The sequence below is a fragment of the Gallinula chloropus genome (genome assembly GCF_964237585.1).
Source record: "Gallinula chloropus genome assembly, chromosome: 1".
In the NCBI taxonomy this organism is placed as follows: Eukaryota; Metazoa; Chordata; class Aves; order Gruiformes; family Rallidae; genus Gallinula; species Gallinula chloropus.
In genome coordinates, this window is record NC_140085.1 from 211322203 (window position 1) to 211347691 (window position 25489).

At 48.0% G+C, this 25489-nt stretch overlaps 1 protein-coding gene across 1 annotated transcript; it reads right to left on the reverse strand.

Moving 5' to 3' along the window:
• Nucleotides 1-499: 499 nt before the first annotated feature.
• SLC7A1 (solute carrier family 7 member 1) lies at nucleotides 500-24647 on the reverse strand (the record flags this gene model as incomplete). The annotated part of the gene is made up of 11 exons (XM_084271734.1): nucleotides 500-609; nucleotides 1654-1762; nucleotides 4108-4256; nucleotides 4585-4796; nucleotides 7644-7746; nucleotides 9963-10102; nucleotides 10938-11160; nucleotides 13298-13422; nucleotides 15568-15742; nucleotides 18876-19034; nucleotides 24278-24647. 11 exons carry the CDS (start codon nucleotides 24645-24647, stop codon nucleotides 500-502), a joined length of 1875 nt encoding a protein of 624 aa, XP_084127860.1.
• Between the last annotated feature and the right edge of the window lie 842 nt (nucleotides 24648-25489).

The window sequence follows — 25489 nt, forward strand, 5'->3', positions numbered from 1 at the left end:
TTTGTGTGTGTGTGTGGGGGTGCAGCTCCCATGGGGTGAAGGATGGATCTGATCTAAGCCTGACAGTAGCACTGCAAAATCTGCTCCAGGTATAATCAGGTAGAGTATCTGCAGGGAGGTAATTCCTGGGGCTACTGAAAGAGACCTCTGTGAGGCCTGGTTTCATAGCAGCATTTAAGGGTAACTGGCACACAGAGCAGTTTTGTTTCTACACACTGGGAAAAAGAAATCAAACCAAGAGAGGGAGGGAGGGAAGTGCATAGCCCCAGACTAGCTGACAGTGTCGCTGGGAGGATGTCAGAAGTGTGGCTTTTTACCTTGTGATCCCTTTTAACTGTGCTACTAAGCAAACAGCAAGCTGCAGCAGCAGGGCTGGGGCGTCCCCACACTAAGGCATCCTTATTCCCACGCTGCTGCATGTAACCTGGGCTCAGGATCCCCAGCACAAAGCTTCTCTCACTGCAGCCGTCCCCCCAGTGCCCCCACGCCAGCCATGCCCTCATTTACAGCTGCTGGAGGCAGCCCCCGTGCTTCGCTCCGCGTCCGCCGAGGCCGCGTAGGTGGCTTCCACGCTGTGCCATATCCCGTAGGTAAAGTAGATGAGAAAGCCTGTGGGAAGCCAAAGGGGGAAGGGACATCGTTAGCTCTGCAAGGAAACAGAAACCACTACTCACACTGCCCAACGCAGGTTACACCTGGGCTAAGTGCAGGCATCCTGATGGGTAGCTTCTAGCAGGCAGCCACTACCTTCCTTAGGAAAGAGCCATGAAGACAGGCATCAGCCTTTACAAGACCATCTATCCCAGCCCCAAACAGGGGGGTTGATTACAGAATAAACCTCCCATGCTTTTCATTGAGTTCACTGCAGTCCATCCTGCAGAGATCTTTCTCTCTCTGTTCGTGTGCTTGCAGCGTCCATCCCAGTAAAGTGCATCTGATACTCATCCTAATCATAGAATCATTTCAGTTGGAAAAGACCCTTAAGACCCTCAAGTGCAACCCTTAACTCTGCACTGTCAAAGTCTCCCACTAAACCATGTCCCCAAGCACCACATTTACATGTCTTTTAAATACCACCAGGGATGGCGACTCAACCACCTCCCTGGGCAGCCTGTTCCAATGCTTTACAACCTTTTCGGTGAAATTTTTCCCACTGTCCAATCCAAACCTCCCCTGACACAGATTAAGTCCCTTTTCTCTCATCCTATTGCTTGTTACTTGGGAGAAGAGACCAATCCTTTACATTTTAACACCCCCCTCCTTGCCCCAGGTGCTTCAGGCCATTCAGCCTTCTCCACATGACTGTTGGGAGCATCCTGGGACGAAGCTCAGCTCCTTCAGCTCCAGAAGCACAACCTCCACCACCTGGACTGCAGTTCAAGGCTAGCCAACAAGAAACACTGTAGAGTTTCTTGTTAGCCACAAGACCTGTAAAATGGCTCGTGGGTTGTTGCTTTCTTCTCACAAAGACATCATGATCCTTGAATTTAAAACAAGGCTTGAGACACGCTGCCTAAATGACTCCAGTTTCACCACCGAGGTTGCCCAAAGATGATGAGAGTGTAGGATGTCCACCTGGAATGCCTCAATAAATTTACAGTTAGCCAAGCCTACTAACTTTGAACACAGAATTTTTTACTGTCTCCAACTCACCTATGAGCATCCAGACTGCAAACCGTATCCAGGTGCCCTTGTCTAGCTGCATCATGAGGTAAACGTTCACAAAAATACTCACAATGGGAAGAATGGGCAAAAGAGGTACCTGAAAAAGAAAAGAGGGACATGTTACACCCACAGGGCAGATCAACAGGCAGGCAGGAACAATTCTTCAGCTGCCAGATCTGAGAAAAGACAAGGTGAGGCCAAACCGGGGGACATCGATGCACCATGGAAGAGGGGTGTGAACAATTGTGTTCTCCTGCTTTAAGAATGGTTGCCCTTGTTTTGTGGTTTGGAAGGAGGCAAGAGGCAAATTTTAGCAGCAATACTGACTACTTGCAGGGCAAAGGAGAGAAGAGGAAGATCACAGAGTGCATCATGAAAGGCACCCACTGAAGATCGAGATAAGGGGAAGATGAAGAGAAGGTAAGGGGAATGTCAGAGGAGGGACCTGAGGAGCTTCATCCAGTAGGTACCCAGGTAATTAAGTAACACAGAGCAAATTGTCTCAGAGCAGAAGAAAACTAGGAAATACTCTAAGGGAAACCAAGACATTGGCTGTACCAAGAACACCTCAGTGACCTGAGGATCAAAGGAGACAGTAAAGCCAAAATGCAAAAATCAGAATATAAAAGAAAATAGCAGAGGTACGTAAAAAAAAAATCCAGAAAGGATAAAATATAACAATAGAAATGTCTGTGAACATGGTGAAACTAAGGGAAGAGTGAACTTCACTCCTAAGGAAGAAGGAGACCTACAAGAAAAAAAATAAAGGCTGAAATGTTGTAGGCCTTTCTTGTTAAGCTTCACCAAAAAAAACCCCAAACATCTATGGTGAGCAGCTGTTCACAACGTTAGAGAAAGGGGATGGACACACAAAACAGAAAATGGAAGAATAATTTTCTAAATTAGGCTTTTTCAAGTCTGTAGGGACAAATGAAACTTCCCTAGGGGGGTGACGTGTACCCAGTGATTGCAGAAGTGATCTCAGAACTATTAACAGGCGTCTCTGAGAGCTCTTGGTAGACTGGTAAGGTCTCTGAAGACTGGAGAAGGGAGACAAATTACCTATTAAAAAGAAATACAGAAAACCAACCTGGGAACAAACCAGTCAGTGTTGGATTCCCAGACAGGCTTTGGAGAAAAATCACTAGAGAGTCAGGTTGTAAATGTCTATGGGACAACAAGGAGATAAGAAACAGCCATTAGAGATTTAGCACTGACAGGTCTAATTTGTTTTTCCCCTTGGACAGGGTAGTGGCTGAGGGGAAAAAAAGGTGGTGATGCATCCTGGGTGTAGGGCAAAGAGATCTGCTCAGAAGCGAGTTCAGAGAACACAGTCTAGGCAATGGGTCCAAAGTTTTCTGCTCCTTGCCATTTCTGTTTCCACATCTGGAACCATAACTCCAAGATGAGCTGCAAACACTTCCTTGGGCAACTCTGGTTGTATTGAATTATTAAAATCACAGAATTTACTGAAAAACTGTAATTGAAGAGCAGTCAAAATGAGACCAGTTTGGAGGATGGGATTAGAATCCAAAAGCCTGAAACCAGTATAAAATACCACTTGCAGAATTATACAGGGAAAAAAAGTCCAAACATCCCAGTGCTTCAAATAGAAAGGATGGTGTGCTTGGACAGGGTAAGAAAATGATACTTAGTCACACATAAGGCTGTTAAAGAGAGAATGGTCATCCCTTAGTCTCCATGCAGACTAAGTAGGACAGGAAAGTGCACTTTCTCAGAACCTTTTAATAAGCACCCCTTTGACACTCACAGAGAAGCTTGCTTCTTGGTTTCTCCCTCCTGTATCCACAATCTGATGCAGCCCTTCAAAACCATCCCCTTTTCCTTTGACACCATCTCCTCCATACCCCATAATCCTCCAATATATCCTCCTCTTCTGCTTTCAAAACCACTGTCCTGCCATCTCCTCCTGGCCCCATCTCTGTACCAGGTTCTGCCCTCACAGCTTCTGACTCCAGCAACATTTACATTTCCTTCCAAGTCTCCTACTACCACCTCGAAGGAGACCATGTGTGTCTTCCCCTCCTGATTCCCTCCTCTGACCTCTCAGTTAACCCCTTCAGTCCTGTTTTCTGTGCAGAATGTGCTCCTGCCTGTGGGCACTGCTGGGCAGCAGGCTTATTCTGCCACGCTGCTGCCTACACTGACATTTGAGGTCAGACCTCAAGAGGAAGCTGCACTCAGGAGGCTGAGCTCAGCTCTGCTAAGACAGCCCCTTATGCACTAAGAGTGGTTACAGCCACACTAGCTGGAGAGTCCCAAACCATCAGCTCTGCACAGAAAAGTTCCCATCAGGCCTATATTCTCTGCATGACCATTTGGCCAAGTCCTCCCTACTGATACAGGCCAACATGCACTTACCTCCTCCTCCAACTACACCCCAAATTGCTCTTCTCTTGCTACGCCTCCTGGGACACTCACCTTAAAGGAGAGCTTGGTTTTGCTCTCAGGCTGTTTCCAGATAATGAAGCTGACAAGAAGGACAAGGATGACAGCAATAATCCATATGGTCTTTATCAGAATGTTGGGCTCCAAGGCAGTCAGGATACAGCTAATCACAATAAGGAAACCTGTGAACCGACACCAAAACCTTACTGGATTCTTTTTTTAGGAACAGGAAAACAAAAAAAACCCAAACCAAACAGAAACCCACAATCTGGCAAAGCAGAATCTGAAAGTTCAGCAACCAAAACAGCAACATATAAAAAAGCTAAGGAACATGCCCTTCCCCCTACACACGCCCCATCTGTGGATTTCTTTCCAAGCCATAAATTTAATTTGTAGAACTTCAGTTATTCTGGCTGTTACAAGAGGTGATTAAAATTACAGCTGGGAGGTGAGCTTTCCCACCACAGTGAGTACAAGGACCTAGCAGCTGGCTCACTGCCCAGTGCTTACCAATGAGGAAGGTTGAGACGTTCACCACTGAGCCAGAGAATTTAGAAGGGTCTGAATTTGAGGGACACAGTATGGCTTTGAGGGAACACTTCTCCTCTTCCTCTGGCAGAAATCCAGCCTGCGACTCACTGGTGCTCACAGACTCGTTGTTATCTGTTTCCTCAGTTGTCCTAGCCATCTGGTATGCCAAATTAGGCTGCTCTGGCTGATACCTAGGAAAAGGGAAATGAAACAAAGAGTACATTGGTTTGGTGCAGGGTACTGTTGGTTTAAAAGGCATGCAGACAGCCATGGCTGCACCCCACATCGCTACAGCACCAGCACAGGCACACATCATGTCTACAACCTTCTGCTTCAGAGGGAAATCCAACAACGACATCACAGTGTGCACAAATATGGTCAGCTATTACCACCTACCATTGGTTGCAATGTCACTGGACAGTGCTCTCCTTCATAAACCCTATCATCCATGTCACCAAAGCATGGTGGGGAGACAGCAGTGAGGATCAGAGAAGGGATCATAGAATGATAGAATGGCACGGGTTGGAAGGGACCCCAAGGATCATAGAGCTCCAACCCCCCTGACACAGGCAGGGACACCAACCTCCAGGCCTGGAGCTACACAAGGCTGCCCAGGGCCCCATCCAACCTGGCCTTGAACACCTCCAGGGACAGGGCAGCCACCACCTCTCTGGGCAGCCTGTTCCAGCCTCTCATCACTCTCTCTGTAAAAAAACTTCCCCCTAAGATCTAATCTAAACCTTCCTTCCTTTAGTTTTAATCCATTCCCCCTTGTCCTGCCAGTGTCTACCCTTTGAAAAAGCTGATTCCCCTCCTGTTTGTATGTTCCCTTCAGGCACTGGAAGGCTGCAATGAGGTCCCCCCGCAGCCTTCTCTTCTCCAGGCTGAACAAGCCCAGCTCCCCCAGCCTCTCTTCGTAGGGGAGCTGCTCCAGCCCTCTCATCATCTTTGTGGCTCCTCTGAACCCTCTCCAACAGTTCCACATCTTTCTTGTATTGGGGCCCCAGATCTGGACACAGGACTCCAGATGGGGCCTCCCGAGGGCAGAGCAGAGAGGGACAATCCCCTCCCTGTCCCTGCTGCCACCCCTCTGCTGATGGCAGCGTCAGAGGGACAAACAGATGGCTGTAACCAAGCTGTCAGGTTATCTGTGGCAGTTCAGCTCTTGTGTTTTGGCATGGAAGTAGCTGAGCCAGCCACTCAGCAGATAGTGCACCCTGGCAGCTGCTGATCACACCACACAGCAACGTTCCTGGTGCCCCAGCCTCCTCCACCCCATCTCTTCTGCTCTCTTGTCTCCTGACACACAGGGAAGGAAGAGGGAAATGGTATTTTTTTTTGTTTGGAGTGTGAATAATACCTCATGCAACAGGGGCCGGATGCACAGCACTCTTCTGACCTCAGCTGTCTGTCACAGAAGGTTTTCCTGGGTCTCTCAACCACAAGCCTGGCTAAAGAAAAGGGCCACTTTGAAAGGCACCTTAAAATCACTCCTGTGGGGACGTGTTTGCAATGAGGGCATTTGTGAAACACTGCAAATTGAGAAATGCAGTGAAATCCTTCCCAGGGCAGGGTATTATTGGTAGGGCCTTATAGCTTTGGGAACAATTCAGCTGCTACTTCATGAGGCAGGCAAAGGGGCAGTCAAACCACTGCCCAAGCTGCTACAAGGCAGGGTGTCAGCTCTACAAACCTATGATGGGGAAAATACCCCATAGTGGGTACAGCAGCTTGCAAAAACAAATTAAGAAGCCACTAACAGCTGTATGGAGAAGAGAGGACTGAGAAATTGGGGGAAAATGTAAGAAGTGCAAGGAAAATCATCAAGGATTTTCAAGGGACAGGGTGGACAGCTGTCCTGGTTTTGGCAGGGATAGAGTTATTTGTCTTCCTAACAGCTGGCATAGTGCTGTGCTCTGGATTTAGGATGAGAATAAAGTTTAGCTGCTGCAAAGCAGTAAAAGACTTTTCAGCTTCTCATACTGGCCTCCCAACAAGAAGGCTGGTGGTGCCAAAGAAGCTGTGAGGGGACACAGCCAGGACAGCTGACCCAGACTGGCCACAGGGGTATTCCACAACATATGGCATCAAGCTCCATATATAACTGGGATTTGGCCAGGAGGCCACTTGGTTTAGAAACTAGCTGAGCATTGGGTTTGGGTGGGGAGCAACTGTGCTGTGCATCACGTGTTCAGTATATTACTGTCATTGTTATTCCCTTCCTTTTCTGCCCTATTAAACTGACTTTATCTCAACCCACTAGTTTACCTTTTTCTTTTCAATTCTCTCCCCCATCCCACATCAGGGGGAAGGGAGCAAGTGAACAGTTGTGTGGTTGTTTTAGCTGCTGGCCAGGTTAAATCCACAGGCACAGAGCAGTGTACAGCCCTGGCCCTTCACTTGCTGCAAGACAGTTCTTACCTCAATGCATTCCTGCAAGCAAGTAAAAAGCCACCAGGCTCTGAATAAGTCACCAAGCACAAAGGAACTTTTCACTAAAATGATCTTCAGAACACAGCTGTCATGGAGAGAGAGTGCTGTTGTGCATGAGGGTACAAGCATTGAGGATACCCCATTTTTAGTCTGGCTTAGGGAAGGTAAGGGAGCTCAGCACTTCTAAAAGACATGCACTGCAAACACAAGCTCAGCTTTTTCACTGCTGCTAGACTTCATCTTGAATGCCCTTTCAAAAGTGAGGTGACCTGAAACTGTATCTCCAGTGGTAACAAGAGCAATGACGATGCAGGCATCAAGAACCACCTCCCTCCCCCTACACAATGGTGTATCTCCTACTGCATTCAGGGTGACTGGAGCAGGAGTGGCATGGACTCCTGCTAACCATGGCTAACCATGTTCAGAGGATCCCCTCATAGGTGCAACTGGCCAATCCCCCATGAGTTTAAAGAAACAAGTTCTGTGCATTCTTAGAGCTGGAGATGTTCATGGCTTGACTGGGTCTATGGAAACTATGAGGGCATCAGAGAGCTGTGTAGATTTCTGCCTGTGCAACACATGAGAGGCTGTTTCTACATCCATACCTCAGTACCAACACGCAGGCTGCCACCAAGGAGTAAGCCAGGAGGGTCCCGATGGACATGAGATCCACAAGATCTTTCAAGTCGAAGAGAAAGGCCATAACAGCTATAGGAGGAGAGGAAGGAGAGAAAAGAAAGAAAAAGATCAGTAAAACAGTATAACAGGCACATCTCAGGAGTGTTAAAGACGATGCAGTGCATATGTGACTGTTGCTCAGGACTTGGGGAGCTCGAGCTGTCCTGAGATGGAGAGAGGTGTTTCTGAGATGAAACACCCTGAGCCTTGCAGGCTGTCCTAGCACAGCCTCACAAGCTGGAACCAGAGGAACCCTTTACTACAGTAAATGCCAGCCTGTTTGTCTCACATGGGTATGTTCACACCCAACTACCAGCAAGAAGCAGGTGGTTAAGCCACAACCTCATCGCTAGAGTCCCCCGGTGCAGCCACAGTACCCCCAATCATGTCCTGGAAGTAGCTGGAGGGAACAGAGGACAGGCACCATCTCACTCCAGCATCTCAGCTCAGCTGGGGTGAAACCTGGCTTGTGCATGCAACAGCACCAGGCATCAAGGGGGGCAATCTTGAGGTAGTGTGCCTCTTCATGAGGGTTTCCAGCAAAAGGTACAGACTGCCATCCTTTAGGGGTTACCTTGCTTACACACCCTCACAAGGCAACCCCACAGTGTGAAGCCACTGGTCGTACAAAAGCACAGGGATCTCAGAGCTGAACATGGCCCAGCCTGTCCTCGAGGATCCACATGGAGCCCAACAACCTACCTGACCCTTAAACCCAGCTGGCAAGTGATGTCCCTGCAGCTTCATATGCACTGTGGTCCTAGGTGCTACAGACTCTTCTGAGGAGACCTGAGGAGATTGCAGAGCACAATGTATCTGGCTCTGTTTTCCCCAGTCTAGACCTGAGGCTGCCTAAAAAGGAAGGTGCCAGAAAAGCACCTGTGAAGAGGCTCTCTGGATCGCAGCTGAGCTGTTTCACGGGAGCTCAGTGCAGCAGTTCAGCACCAACTCTCCACCAAACATGGCACGTTCTACACCGAAGGTTCATCTCTTGAAGTGGAAGGTAAAAATGCAGCAAGACTCTCTGCCAGGCTTCATGAGGAAGGGGGCAGCTGTGAGAAGAGGGTAAGCCACTCATCCTTGCTGCCTGGGACATTTAATTCCCATATTTCTGGGGGTCAGGGACAGAAAAGGGGGAAGTGAATCATAGAATCATAGAATTGTAGGGGTTGGAAGGGACCTGGAGAGATCATGGGGTCCAACCCCCCTGCCAAAGCAGCTCCCCAGCTCATATTGCACAGACAGGCGTCCAGACGGGGCTGGAATCTCTCCAGAGATGGAGACTCCACCACCTCCCTGGGCAGCCTGTCCCAGGGCTCTGGCACCCTCACTGTGAAAAAGTTCTTCCCCATCTTGGTGTGGAACTTCCTGTGCTCCAACTTGCAGCCACTGCCCCTTGTCCTATCCCCACAGACCACTGAAAAGGGGCTGGCTGATTCCCCCTGCATCCCCTGCTTCAGATAATTATAAACTTTAATTAGGTCCCCCCTTAGTCTTCTCTTCTCAAGGCTGAAGAGTCCCAGCTCACTCAGCCTATCCTCATAGGGGAGATGTTCCTAATAATCTTCGTGGCCCTTCTTTGGACTCTCTCCAGGAGATCCCTGTCCTTTTTAAACCAAGGAGCCCAGAACTGGACACAACACTCCAGGTGGGGCCTGACCAGGGCAGAGTAGAGGGGGAGGATCACCTCCTTTGACCTGCTGGCCACACTCCTCCTGATGCCCCCAGGATCCCATTGTCTCTCTCAGCCCCCAGGGCACACTGCTGGCTCATGGCTAGCTGGCTGCTAGCTGTCACTAACTGATCAGCAAACGCCTGTGCCACAGGGGCTATTTGCCTGTCTCCAAGCTCTCTGGTGTCTTCTGCTACTGACAGGCTGTGTGGTGTCTTCAGCCAAGCCAGGCCAACAGCCACGAGGATGCTGGGGCACCGCTGGCTGCCACTTTGCAGGGGGTTCATTATTTTTAAAACCAGAAGAGCACCCAGAGAGCAGATGAAAGTAGTTCTTGGCATAAGACAGGATGTGAGCAATTAGTTCTGAGAAAGAGGGGCAGGCACAGAGAGAGTTATTTGTGCTCACCCAGTTCATCCCCCACCTCCCCCCTCCCAGGGCATGGCCCGGAAACCCAGGGCACGCTCTGGGCAGCTGTGCAATATATCCGATTAATCAGCGGGCTGGAGTCAGGGGGAGTTATCTGCCCCTAGGATGAGCTTACATCTCCTTCACACACATCCTTGGTTCTTACCTGCAATGGCCCCCGATGCCACTGTTGCAATTATTGGGGTTTTTCTCTTCTCATCGACTTTAGCCAAGAATTTAAATAGAAGTCCATCTTCTGCCATGGCATAAATTATTCGAGGCATCGGAAACATGGAGCCCAAGAGGCTAAGGACACAGAAGGGGGGAAATAATCTACTTACATCTCCCCCTGGCTGAGCACAGGCACACAAATGAAAGCAAGTTTATGGCAATACAAACACAGAACAGGTGGCTTTCGTTCACTTCAGCTTCTCCTTCAAGGGCTCCCTCCACACACCCGTGTTGCTGATAGCTGGCAACCACTGAGGTGCAGACCTTGAGATTTTGGATACTTAAACTTAGCTGCAGGGCACAGAATCAGCTTGACTTTCAGGCAGCAAAACAGCCTTATCTTCTATGAGCCTCTATGAGTTGCTCACCTAACTGAGCATGTCTAAGTTGATCTGCACCAATAGGTCCCTAGAGTGCAGAAGAACATGACGTAGTTTGCCTCTAGCCCACCCTGCCTCCCATCCAGATGGCTGTCCAGCAGGCAACCTGCAGACAGAGAGCCCTGGACATGGTAAGCCCCATATGCTACAGAAGAAGCACCCTGCACTGACACAGGTCTGCTCTCCAACCAGCAGGCCAGGATGTCTCATGGGCAAACCATGCTTGCATGGCAGAGTTGCCTCCATCACTTAAGCACCAAATCCATTTCTATTTCAGAGATGCACCCGCTGGGTCTGCTGCTAAAATGTGAGTTTCTGAAGTGATACTGGTCAGACACATCTCTGAAATCTATCACAGGGTGAAATCCTGGTCCTTCTGAAGTCAACAGCTCTGGATTTCATCCCTGATCTCTGATCCCTTAACCCAAGGGAATAGAGTGAAGATAAAGCCCTGACATGCACCATTTTTTAAAGGGGCTGGAGATGTGTATTTACCTTGAGAGATACACAAAGGAAGAGCAGTGTCTCACCTTGTAGAAAGTGCACACAAGGAACCAACAGCCACTGCATAATTGGCTCCATCCCAACCCACATATTTAAAGGCATTGGGTAGGGGGCTATTGGTATCCAGCTGGTAGTAAGGCATCATGAGTGTCAGGGCAGCTGACACACCAAAATACGCCACAAAACAGATGAGCAGAGACGCCACAATGCCAATAGGAATGGCTTTCTGAGGGTTTTTAACCTCCTCACCTAGAAGAAAGAAATTGAAATATCAGCTAAACAATGAGCAAGAACTTTATCCCAACCTAGGTCATGCAGGCTGGGGTTTTTAAAGGCTTTGTGGGCAGAGAGGAGCTGTTTGACCATGATGCTGCTGCTATCCTGCCCCATCCCCTTGGCACACCACAGCCTGTTAGCTCCCACTTTTGTTGCTCCTTCTGACAAACATCTGTGCCTTGTAAACTCAGGCACAGAAACAACCTGGATTAAAAACAGTCTTTTTCCCCCAAGAAGATTATTTTTATCTCCAATTACACCTGCTATCCAACTGATGGTGCAGCCCCATAAAGAGTTCAATGATCACAAATGATGGGACAAGAAATTACTGTGCAGTTGTAGGGCAAATCCTTGGGTGACCATTTCAGCTCCACCAGAACTACCAAACAGTGAACTCAGCACCAAAGGTGACCAGTTCCAGGGAAAGGCAGACTTTGCACAGCCCCTGCAAATCATAGGGATCTTTGAAAATCCCTCTTAAAAAAAAGGACTCCCTGCATTTTTTAATGGAAAATTGTCAACAAACAAGTTGGGATGATGTCATGGTTTAACCCCAGCTGGCAACTGAGCACCACACAACTGCTCACTCACCCTCCCCCACCAATGGGATGGGGAGGAGAATGGGAAAAATACTTGTGGGTTGAGATAAAGACAGTTGAGTAGGACAGCAAAGGAAGATGGTGGAGGTATCATCATCATCATCATTAAAAACCAAAATGCACAAGTGATGCACAAATAACAGTTGCTCACCACCTGGTGGGGTCAAAAACCCATCCCAATGCCCAGCCTGTTTCCAAGCAGTGATTCTGCCTGCCAGCCAGCTGCCCCAGTTCTATCCAGACCATGACGTTGTGTGTTGGGGAATATCCCCTTGGCCAATCTGGGTCAGCTGTCCTGGCTGTGCTCTCCCCAGCTTCCTGTGCAGCTGGCAGGGTATGAGAAGCTGAAAATGCTTCACTTAGTTTGTAGTGCAAACACTACACCTACCTAGCAACAGCTAAAAGCATCAACTGTGTTACTGATATCATCCTCATACTAAACCCCAAACACAACACTGTACCTGCTACTAGAAAGAAAATTAACTCTGTCTCAGCCAAAACCAGGACAGATGGATGTGTGAAACAGGAAAATATCCTCAAAATTCAGCCACTGATTAATTAAGAAACAGCTTTGAGCCCTCCCTGTCCTCCAGAGTTGCTCTCCTCTGAAAGCAAAAGCTCCTTGAGGTTTGGAATTTCAGGAGGATGAGCTGATAAGTAGAGATCCAAACACCTTTAAGTGGTAGGCATTGTTTTTCCTTCAAGGAGAATCTCTAGGGTTGGCTGGAGTAATGGAGCCAGCAATTCTCAAACTCCTTGGAACAAGAGGCAATACTGCTTTATCTGTCATTGGGATCACCTCCTCCCTCTCCTCCAGCTTTGAAGCAACTCAGTGTTTGCCAAATGTGAAATTAAGGATAATCCTTCCTTTCTCCATGGAACTGAGATTTGTCTTAGCCAGGAAAAACACGTCAATGCTGATGCTTTCTCTCTCAGATCTCTGAACCTTTGGAGATGAAAACTTTTAGGCACATTTTTGGAGGCACATTTTTAGGCTGTAGATGACTCCTCTGAGGCTCCCTCTTACTCTTGCTCTTTAAATACTCCAAGCCAGTGGAACATCTGAAGACACTGAAGAACCTTACTCCAGAACAACCTGTTGATTAAAGTATCACCTAGAGTTAGAGGTTCAAAATTCACCACAACACATCTGAACCTGGGCCTTCCCAGTTAGCCTAACTGGTAAAACTGGCTTTGTTTCCTGTGGAGTCTGACCTGGTGAGCATCATCATCCGTGACCAAGTCCTGCTTAGAAGGGACAAAGCTTGTTTTGAGGGTTATACAGTCCAGCTGACTGCCACAGCTAGAACACAGCACCCAGAGACTTGGACATACTCAGCACTTTGGGTATGAGGAGCAGCTGAGCCAAAAGTGCATTCTGAGCAGAGGTTCAGAGGGATGATGAATGCAGTGCTGTGAAGTCACTTACTATCTGTGCTGCACAACACCACGGAAAGCCAATCTAGCAGCAACCAGGTTCATAACCAGAATGAAGATACCTTCCCTCCTACCTGTAGTAGCGATACAGTCAAATCCCACAAAAGCATAAAAACACGTGGCTGCCCCTGAGAGGACTCCTTTCCATCCATAAGGCATAAACCCTCCAACACCGTAGAGCTTTTCTTCCTGTGTTTGACTAAAAAGGCAGAGCACTGGGTTAGAAGTCATCCTGCCTAGATGGGAGTAATGAAACTATTCATGCAGCTCACAACAAACCCCAAAGCTGGAGGTCTGAAGGAACACCCTCTCCCTTTTTACACACCAGCACACAAACATGAGGCAAAAATGCTGGCTGAGCCAAGGAGAAAATAGCATGAGTATTAAGATTCCTCTCCTACTATCACTTCCTGTGTGTAAATACATATATTCATTTAAACTTAAGCTTTTGGAAAAGCCCAACATGTAATTCTGAAAAGTGAAGACTGAGAAACATGCAAACTGTCTACTTTTCCCCTAAGATGGCCTCAGACAAAGTGTAGGTGAGCAGGCAGAGAGCAGTGCAGGGTGCCATGACTATCTAAGATCTGACTAATCCTTCAGTCTCAATTTCAGAATTCCCTGTGCCAAGCTCATATCCAAACCATGCTTGAGACCCTGAGGGAGGAGAGGAGCCTGCATCCCTGACACAGCAAATGCTTTGCTGAGCCTCATCCAAAGTTCATCAAAGTCAAGACACTTACTGATCCTAGTGCACCCTGGACCAGGATCCCTGATCCACATGCCTGTGTTGAGTCATGTCTAACATACCTTTCAATTCAAGTGACTTAGGTCACTCTCTCAGGGAAAAGCTTTTGTAAAGATAACTTAAGGCAACTAGAATCATATAATCATGGAATGGCATGGGTTGGAAGGGACCCCAAGGATCATAGAGCTCCAACCCCCCTCACACAGGCAGGGACACCAACCTCCAGCCTGGATCTAAACAAGATTGCCCAGGGCCCCATCCAACCTGGCCTTGAACACCTCCAGGGACAGGGGGGGCATCCACCACCTCTCTGGGCAGCCTGTTCCAGCCCCTCACCACTCTCTCTGTAAAAAACTTCCCCCTAAGATCTAATCTAAACCTTCCTTCCTTTAGTTTTAATCCATTCCCCCTTGTCCTTCCAGTGTCTACCCTTTGAAAAAGTTGATTCCCCTCCTGTTCCTCTGCTCCCTTCAGGGACTGGAAGGCTGCAATGAGGTCCCCCCACAGCCTTCTCTTCTCCAGGCTGAACAGCCTGAAAGCAAATCCCAAGTCTGCAAGTTTCATCAGGTGTAAGCATCTGAACTCTCTTGTAGAAGCTCTGTTGAGACTTGGATGAAAACTGGCCTGTGATTTGCAGAAACAGCACAGCCCAAATGTGGATCACTGTGGAAATAACAGTAAACTCCAGATAGATTTTATGAAAATTGGAAGTGCTATGGGTCAAAGAGCCACAGTTACACTTTAAAGCTACTGTGCTAATTACTCCTTGCATGGGAATATGGTAGGGAAGGAGGAGGGGTCCTGTCCTCTAGATGTAATTTGTTCACAGCAGGCTGAATTTTGTGGAAGGGCTCAACAAGCAGCTTGTGCACAAGCCAAGCTTGACCGTGCAACATTTATGAACCTCTCATTTGTGCCACACTGTGCTTCCTTGCAGGCCAGCACAGAAGGCTTAGATAACAAGCCAGGACTGAGTTGATGCACATGGAGATATTTAAAGACACTCCTTTGGGGTTGCACGTTCTCAAGCAAAAATGAACAGCCTTGTATCACTGGCAACCCATGCAAGCTCCTTATTTTTGGTCTTCTATAGGAAAAGAGGATTTAGGCCAAGTAGCAAAATGACATTAAAAATGGATTCATGACATGCTTGCTGTAATGTATTACAATAATCTACAAATTGCCTTTATTTTACCAAAGTGTTAGGGACAAGGTCTCCAACAGGTACAAAAGTGCTGCAAGGATATTGCCCAAGTGTCAAAAAAATCCAGAGTGCTGTATTTGGTGATGGCTTCATACAGGCACCAGAGACAGCCTTGTGATAGCCTTGTGTTGTCTAAAAACCTCTTTTCTCTCAAATTTGGATGTCCTACTGATCACAAGGCTGGAAACAGTCAGTTCTGCAGCTGGGTCCACACTGACACAGCCTACCTCCTATCAGTTTCAGCCCATCAGCACAGCCTGCTTCCAGCAAACAGCCACCAAACCAGCTTTGCCTCCGATCTGTTTGGCAAAGGAAAGAGCCAATGGCAGGTTTATAAACTTGCCACTGAAAATGCACCCACTTCAGAGCTGAGGAGAAAAGAGCCAACCTACTTGTATCCATAAATGTCGTGGCTGAAGTTGTAAATGTCCTGTTCAGTCAGCTGCCAGTTCTGGATAGACCCTTTGACGAAGCCGGAGACCATGACGAAGCCGAGCACAAGGATATTAATGCAGGTGAACACTTTGTTCACCAGGGCAGATTCCTTCACACCAAAAATTAAAAGCCCTGGAGAAAAAAAATATGACAGATAGGCAGCCAGGTATTTCACAAGCAGCTTCCCAGTGTAGCCCAGTTATGGTCATGCTGTGCTTTGTCCAACTTATTCAACCTCGTTTCTCCAACAGCCAAGTAGAATCATAGAATCATAGAATGGTCTGGGTTGGAAGGGACCCCAAGGAACACAGAGCTCCAACCCCCCTCACACAGGCAGGGACACCAACCTCCAGGCCTGGAGCTACACAAGGCTGACCAGGGCCCCATCCAACCTGGCCTGGAACACCTCCAGGGACGGGACACTCACCACCTCTCTGGGCAGCCTGTTCCAGCACCTCACCACTCTCTCTGGAAAAAGCTTCCCCCTAAGATCTAATCTAAACCTTCCCTCCTTTAGCTTTAGTCCATTCCCCCTTGTCCTGCCAGTGTCTGCTCCTTTAAAAAGTCGATTCCCCTCCTGTTTATATGTTCCCTTCAGGGACTGGAAGGCTGCAATGAGGTCCCCCCACAGCCTTCTCTTCTCCAGGCTGAACAAGCCCAGCTCCCTCAGCCTCTCTTTGTAGGACAGGTGCTCCAGCCCTCTAATCATCCTTGTGGCTCCTCTGAACCCTCTCCACCAGTTCCACATCTTTCTTGTATTGAGGGCCCCAGATCTGGACACAGGACTCCAGATGGGGCAGGAGTTCAGGTAGGTCAGGAGTAACTCACCTGGAAGGAGGACAGGGACTCCAGCCCAAACATTACTAGTGAGGGATGCAACACACGTTCCCATGCAGCAGGCCTACTTGGCAGATGCCCCAGGTAACATCTGGCAGCTTTGCTAAGAGCTAAGCTGTTCCCAGAACTTTCAACACCAGCTATAGTCATGTCATGGTGCTATGTGCCACCTACCCACAGCTACAAACTCCACTCAGAGACCTGGAGAAAGCACCCCAAGGTGGTTTTTCATGAAGAAATATTGTCTCAGAGGTCTTGGCCACATACAGAAGCTACAAACAATGTTCACCTTTCCTTGAAAGCAGATGAAAATATGAGCAGGGACTGAAACCAGCATGTCAGATGCTTCTAGTGCTGAAGACATGTAAGGAGATGGCACCTTGGGAATCCTGCTCACATTTAAATCAGTGGCAGCTTTGCCAGCAAGTTCAACAAGGATTTCAGGCTAGTGTCTCAAAAGCATCCATCTGAAGAAGAGCACATTTACAGGCTTTAGCAAACAGCACCTTGCTGAGGCACAGTTCTGCTTCTCAGAAGGACAAGATCTGGTAACTTGCATTTGCTCTTCAGGTGCCTGATATTCAGGAACCCAAACCTTTAAACCAAATCTAAGAGGGTGCTGAGGGAAAAGGTAAAACATTTCACACTGGACTGAGGGAGAAGCTTGACAGGGTGTCCTTACTGCTACCCCAAGGCACTTCAAGGATTGGGGAGCAATTTGTACACTTGCCTTTCCTTCTTTTGAAACAGAAAATAAGGCAAGACAGCCACATCAGGGAAGGGTTTGATGAAACTCCATACTTGCCCAGGAAAACTTGTAAGGTACCTTGTAGAAATGGGAAGCTCAAGATGGTGCAAGCAGAAATAAATTAGTGCTTACATTTGGGACTCAAGTTGCTCATTCAGCAGCTTTTTGTAGAAAAGAACAGTTTGTATTTTTTAATTAAAATCCAGGGAATTTTCTCCATGAAGGGGAATAAAGCCATCAGTAATCTGTATAATTTTACACCTTGGTAGTGCTGAAGTGAGGAGTCCTAAATTATGTAAATTGTACCTGAGGTGAAAGAGCAGATTCTAAATTAAAACTACAGCAATTCATGGTATCTACAGGTAAAGAAAAAGGAAAAATCTCTCCTATTCAAATGTAGTTCTGAAAATAGAGTTGATACTGACTTCAGCAGTCCACAGTATAGTTCTACAACACTAGACTCAAATGCAGATGCAGATGCCAAAGCATCCCTTGCTTTTGAAGCTGTCCTCAAGAGCACAGTTCATGCTGTGAGACAGCCATCCTGACAGGATAACCTTGTTGGGCTGACACTACAGCTTCTGCATTCTGGTAACCACAGAGGGGTAGAGGAGAAGCATAATTTTTTTAGGTTTGACTAAATTTGGCAAAGCTTTACAAGATCCACTTGGAGTAGAGGTAAAAGTTCAGAAGGATTTAAATTTTACAATTTCTCAAAACCTTTTCAAATTCTGATCAAAGCCCTGGCATATTCTTAGGAATAAAAGGAGGACCTGTCTGTGTATCACACATTTATCAGCCTTCCAATACCTAAAGGGGGCCTAGAAGAAAGCTGCAGAGGGACTCTCTATCAGGGAGTGTAGTGATAGGACAAGGGGGAATGGATTTAAACTGAAAGAAGGGAGATTTAGATTAGACATTGGAAAGAATTTCTTCCCTGTGAGGGTGGTGAGGCCCTGGCACAGGCTGCCCAGAGAAGCTGTGGCTGCCCCCTCCCTGGCAGTGTTCAAGGCCAGGTTGGATGGGGCTTTGAGCAGCCTGGGCTAGTGGAGGGTGTCCCTGCCCATGGCAGGGGGCTGGAATTAGATGATCTCTGAGGTCCCCTACAAGCCAAACCATTCTATGATTCTGATTTATTTCTCTGGAGTCTGGCATTCACTGCTGCCAGCAGAAGTCCATGCATATTTAATAAAACACCAACCCCCCAAATCAGTAGTATATGAGGTTGCTACTGAGTCCACCTTTTTTATTTTTTCCCACTTTCTTGTCTCAAAGCACCAAAATCTGGCAGATCATCAAGGGGGGAATAGGTGTGATATACCAAAAGAATTAAATTCTTGTGCAATAGGATTTGTGGAAGGAAGGATTAAGCTTCCATACCTGATCAAGGATAACAAGTCATCTTTTTTTTTTCCTTCCTTATATAAAATTTGAATTGAAGGTTTTAAAAGTGGCTCAGAAATACTGAGAACACCCCTCTAATTAAAAAACCTTGCAAACAGGCTGTGTCCTGTGCTAACCCCACAGCAGTTATATAGGTCAATCAAACACCTGTAGCAAAGAAAGAGCCTTTAACATGTTGTCCCAACATAAATGAGGACTTTGCACCTAATCCAAAAGCAAACAATGAAATTCCAGAAGAAGCAGGTCTAAGGCTCACAACTACTTCCCAGTTTTTACCTGTTAGGATGATGATTATCACCACAGCAAAGATGTCTGGGTATCTTGCTAGCACTCCAGGAGCATCCATGGTCATGTATTTTTTACAAAATTCTTCAATGTGCTGGCCTATGATTTCATCAAACGTCGCACTCCAGGCTCTGGCCACGCTCGACGTTCCTGCCAGAGGACAAAAAAGATGAGGATCACCCTTTGTGGCAGGCACATGTCCCAAACAGGGACATCTCATGGAATCACAGAGTCATAGGGGTTGGAAATGGACCTGGAGAGCTCATCAGGTCCAACCCCCCTGCCAAAGCAGCTCCCCAGCTCATATTGCACAGACAGGCGTCCAGACGGGGCTGGAATCTCTCCAGAGATGGAGACTCCACCACCTCCCTGGGCAGCCTGTCCCAGGGCTCTGGCACCCTCACTGGGGAAAAGTTCTTCCCCATGTTGCTGTGGAACTTCCTGTGCTCCAACTTGCAGCCATTGCCCCTTGTCCTGTCTCCACAGAGCACTGAAAAGGGGCTGCCCATTCCCCCTGCATCCCATACTTCAGATATTTATAAACATTCATAAGGTCCCCCCTTAGTCTTCTTTTCTCCAGGCTGAACAGTCCCAGCTCTCTCAGCTTTTCCTCAGAGGGGAGATGCTCCAGGCCCTTCATCATCTTTGTAGCCTCCTCTGGACTCTCTCCAGGAGATCCCTGTCTTTTTTATCCCAGGGAGCCCAGAACTGGACACAATACTGCAGGTGGGGCCTGACCAGGGCAGAGTAGAGGGGGAGGATCCCCTCCTGTGACCTGCTGGCCACACTCCTCCTGATGCCCCCCAGGATCCCATTGTCTCTCTCAGCCCCCAGGGCACACTGCTGGCTCAAAGCAACCTTGAATGTGCTTCCCATGTGCTGGGAGCAGCCTCTCCTCTGCAGATCCAGCTGCAGCCTCTACTGATGCCTGATGTCTGCTCTGATGGTATCACACACATGTGGTGGGTCTCAGGCCCATGCTCAGCTGACAAGACAGAAAAAATCCTTAGCTTCTTACCTTTAGCTTCTTAGTAAACCTCAACTTTGCTTTAGATACAGCCTAAACTGGTATTTCCCTTACACCTCCAGCAGCTTGAACTTCCCCCAAACCTAGTCATTTCCACCACAAGAGAGGACTGAGTGTGATGCTGGCAGAAGCCCCTGACAGCCCTGGCTGGGTGACTGCAGCCCTGGCTGTTACAGAAGCCATCTGGCCTAGAAGCAGTAACATTGTGGAGCACCAGAGCTTGGACCACAACTCACCCAGCTCTGCAAGCTCTGCACTCCAGCTACTCTGGAGCATCCAAGTGGGATAGAGACTGAGATGCAATTTCCAGGTTATCTGAGCATAGGTCAGCCTTTTGCAGGTGATGATGATCCCATCAAGTCGTGTGACTCCTGCCTGAGACTTCCCCTCTGGGACCACTGTTTGCTGTGGTTCCTGAGAGCACTAAACCATCAACAGCTTGGCCAGGGTGAGGATTGAACCTGGGGTCTCAGGCTGACTGAGTCTGGGACATTGATAGGCCAAGGGGAAATGGCATGAAGCTGTGCCAGGGCAGGGACAGATTGGACATTAGAAACAAATGTTTTCCTGACAGAGTTGTCAGGGCCTGGAACAGGCTGCCCAGGGAGGGGGTTGAGTCACCTTCCCTGGATGTGTTGAAAAAAAGGGTAGATGAGGTACTTAGGGATCTGGTTTAGCTTAGGATGGGAATGGTTGGACTTGATGATCTTTTCCAACCTTGTGATTCTGTGATTGTCTGGGGCAGAGGAGTCACTTCAGAGAACTGAAACAGCTACCACCAGCCATACACAGCATGGTGTAAAAAAAGTAGGTTTGGGTAACAGCCAGCTTCTCCCTCTCCAGTGTTAAAGTGGCTTGGGCTATACTCCTGATGTCTTACACAGTATGCTATATATAACAGCATCTAATTGCATGGTATAATTACTACCATCCATAATCACTTAGGTACAGAAAGAGGTTACTTTGGCTTCAGTTTCTGTAATTAGTTCCTCAGAGGGGCCCTCTTCTCCCTAGAACAGTTTGTCCTGACACACTCACCTGCAGGCAGGTGTTCAGGTCCACACTCCAGCACCTGCAGTCGTGCCAAACAAAGTCCCAGCTCACCTGCAGCTCAACCCTCCACACCAAGGGCCGGCCACACCTGCAGCAGAGCTGGGAACACTCACCTCCCCAATCCAGCTCCACAGCCCTGTCTGGAGACTCCTCACTGAGACAGTGAAAGCTCTCAAAGAGCTTGGGCATCAGTGCTGCTCCTTTAACCCTGAAAAACTCCAAAAGTCACTGGATACCACACTACAATTTTTCACCTTAATTTTGGCACAATTTGAGGGAAGAGACTATTTCTTCAGTGCTGGGGTTTTTTTTTAATCCTGGCTGTAATATTTCATGTCCTAGGGCAGGAACAACCACGTCCTGCATGCACTCTGTTAAGATGCCAGTTGCCCATTCCATGTAACTATCAGCTGTTTATCCTGAACTCTCTGTAACCAACAGCCTTGAGGGAGCAGGGGGAAATCTGACATTCAGCCAACTTCGCAAACACCTGGATAATATCTTACTGTTGCTAGAGAGCATAGTGCAAAGCCATTTGGCTTGTACCCAGAGAATATGCTAGTTCTGGGTCAGCACAGCCTTGCCAGAATTAAGCTGCTGAGCTCAGGTGCAGAGCTCACTGCAGGAACAGCCACAAGCTAAGCAGGTCACCGGGGAAACCCCAGCAGCAGCTACTTGCCAGGAGGCTGTTACTCATCATACTACCAGATCCCAGCAGCTTTCAGTTCCCAAAATGTTTCCCACAATCTGGCAGAGTTGTCCAAACCCACATCATCCCAGAAGAACGTTCACACCAGATCCTGGTCCTGGATACCTTCTTTCTTCTGTCTAGACCATGACTGATGAGTTGCACACCCACTTCTGCTCATCACTCACCTCCAAGACCCAATACCAGTCTTCTCCCAAGCCAAGTCACTTCAATTAATTACAAGCTATTGGCCACCCATCCCAGCAACCATGGATCTCTTTCTCCACCCCCACAGTACTTTCTGAACAGATGTCTGAGAACCTCAGTATGAAAACACACCCCCTTACAGATGCAGGCTCCCACCATCCCACATGGTTTCAGTGGCATTGCTTTGCATCTTCTGCTGCACAACTGAGAAACAAAAGTGGCTTTCTGCCCCTCTCAGCCCCTGGCTCTGAACTGCAGCATCTGCCCTCCAACTTATCTTTCTCCTCCACACCCCTAACGCTGCTGGGAGTTGTCCCTGTTCTGGAGAGGGATGATTACCACAGGGAGATAGGCTAGGTAAGAGAGACCTGCTTACACCCTCTCACAGTTGTTTTTCCTGCCTAGCCAACCTCCAAAATCATGAGGAAGCCAGCTGCACACATGCTTTTTTGTCACAGGACTGAATTAGAAGTAACAAAATGGTGTTTGAATACATTCATGGATAACACCTATTTCTTTTCTACTGAATTTTGTGCCTTGTGGTAATGCACCAAGCAGCCAACCCTGCAGTAAAAATTGAGGCAGTGGTTCAAAAGCCACTATGAGAGGACCAAAACCAAAAAAATGTATCTGGGAGATAACAGCCTCACCCCAGATCCTGGGAGTGTAATGTTCAGTATGTAAATCTTTTCATCATACGTTTGCAGAATCAGGCTTTGGGGCAGCATCCACAGCTATGGGAGTCATTTTGGTGGTCCAGTATCATGGTGGGAAAGGCCACATAACCAACTGGATGAGGAACATGAAGAGAGGGTTCAGAGGAGCCACAAAGATGATGAGAGGGCTGGAGCAGCTCCCCTACGAGGAGAGGCTGGGGGAGCTGGGCTTGTTCAGCCTGGAGAAGAGAAGGCTGTGGGGGGACCTCATTGCAGCCTTCCAGTCCCTGAAGGGAACACACAAACAGGAGAGGAATCGACTTTTTAAAGGGTAGACACTGGCAGGACAAGGGGGATGGATTAAAACTAAAGGAAGGAAGGTTTAGATTAGATCTTAGGGGGAAGTTTTTTCCAGAGAGAGTGGTGAGGGGCTGGAACAGGCTGCCCAGAGAGGTGGTGGGTGCCCTGTCCCTGGGGGTGTTCAAGGCCAGGTTGGATGGGGCCCTGGGCAGCCTTGTGTAGCTCCAGGCCTGGAGGTTGGTGTCCCTGCCTGTGTGAGGGGGGCTGGAGCTCTACGATCCTTGGGGTCCCTTCCAATCCATGCCATTCTATGATCATTAACTTTAATGAACAGAAGATAAATCATCAAGAAGTCTGTTCAATGTTTCTACATGCAGCCTAAGCAGGGTTCATTTTAGATATCAGGAAGAATTTATATACTTACTTTTTTTAAAAACTATTTCTATCCCCTCCTTGCAGTAAACCTGATTCATAAAAGAACCACAGGAGTCAGGTTTCCTAACGAGATGAGCTTAATTGGCTCTGGCTTTTCATCCTCTTATTTCTTATTAAAAAAAATATGGCTGGAGGAGGGGGCAGACAAGGAGGAGGAGGAGGCAGAGGTTTCAGGTAGCACACAGAGCAGAGCCAGCATGATCTCAGACAAGCAGCTGCTATGTCACTATATAGTTCTTGACATGAATTTACCCTCCCCAGCACCACAGGAACTAATCTCCAAGGTAACACTTACACACCCCATAAAATGCATTTTAAAAAAACCTCCAAAACTTTAATAATTTAGCATAACATCAGTTTTCATTTTAACTAGTAAGTCTTCAGTCTCAGCTGGCACATTGGTTGCAGCCTTAATTACAGGCATGATGACAAGCAGCATGCCCAGAATGTGCTCGAAAAGGCACGAATCCTTAATTAGCAAAGCATGGCTTAGTCTTAATATATCAGCTGAGTTGTACACTGCACGCTCTGAGCTTGATCCAAGGCATCTCCTAGTGGGACTCAAGGGCTTAGAAGGGATTTGGTTTGGGCATTTCAGAGACTGTGACCCTGCAGATCACCCTAGGTTTAATCCTGCAACCATTCACAAGACAAAATTCTGATCTCCAGATACTTCAAATTTTTGACCAGCCAGGGGTACAGATGCTGCTGCTGCTGCTTCCATCAGCAGCTTCTTTCTTGTCAGTGGGGACAGGCTTTTGCTCCCTGGCAAGTGTTCAGTAGCCAGGGGATGCCAAAGGGATGACATGGAGATTCATAGGAAGTCACAGCAGCAGCAATAGTCCAGCTTCAGGACAAACCCTCAGCTCATAGCACACCACTCACCTTGCCCATGAGAGCAGCCACCATCACCACACCCCGCAGAGGAGTCCTGAAAGCCTTGGTGAGTGCAAGAGTGTGGCATCTACAAACTAGACTGCCATCCCAGACTAAAGCTAGGGCCTCACAGTGCACCCACCATACTTACCAATAATATAGGAGAGGATTAAATTCCACCCTGTGATGAAGGCCCACAGCTCACCCACAGTCACATAGCTGTAGAGGTAAGCTGATCCCGTCTTAGGAACTCGAGCACCAAATTCTCCGTAGCAGAGTCCGGCCAGCACTGAGGCCAAGGCAGCAATCAAGAAGGAGATAACGATGGCAGGTCCTGCGTTCTCCCGTGCCACAGCTCCAGCCAGTACATAGACACCTGCACCCAAAGTGCTGCCTACACCCAGAGCCACCAAGTCGAAGGTGTTGAGGCACCGCGAGAGCCGGCTGTCTTCTCGCGTGCAGTCCACGTTTTTCCGGCGAAGAAGCTGGTTCCCAAAATTGATCATTTTCTGACACTCCATCTTTGTGTTTGGGCCTGGAAGAAAGATGCTACTGTGATTATCTGGACCAGGATACCCCCCCCCCCAAACCACAACACTGCACAGGTACACTGCTACAGCCCTGTTGCATTTCAAACAAATGAATCCTCCTGATTTCCACCTTTCTACATGGCAAATTGTCTCCTTCAGCATTTTACCCCAGGCTTTGCACAGGGAATTACAACAAAAGCATTTTCTACTTCCCACTCCTACTCACACTGCAAAGCCAGCAGGATCCCAGGAGAGACACAGCCCTCCACTGCAGCTCCCATCCCACAAACCCCTAGTCCACAGACAAGTGGTCAAGCCAAAACTGCAGAGAGCCTGTCTTTCAGATTTCAGTGTGGTTTTCCTGGGCTGGGAATTAAAAATAAGATGGACATATATAGAGAGACATAAATATGTATTTTAAGTGAACTATAATGCGAGCATTACATCCCAGAATAAGGCACCACACATGCTACTCTCCCTTGAGTACAACACGACCACATGCTGCAGTCACATCATTTGCAGCCAAACAGACTCACTGGGACATTCCCCTCTCTAAGCTCCAGCTCCAGCCACTGTGCAGGCTGAGAGAGAGATAATTTAGGAAAAAAGACACACAGAATTGAATTCCATTTAAGTTGGTTAAGCTGAGGCAAAGGTTCAAGCTATTTTGCATTTGCAAGGACCGAGGTGAGAGCACAGTGGAGCTCCCTGAACTGCTGGTCACGGTGTGTAATGAAACCTCCGGGCAGGGTTTCCAGTCAGGGTCTCACTTCAGCAGCTGCACTATTCCAGTGTACGGGCCTGCTGGCACAGCCAAACAGCATCATACAGCA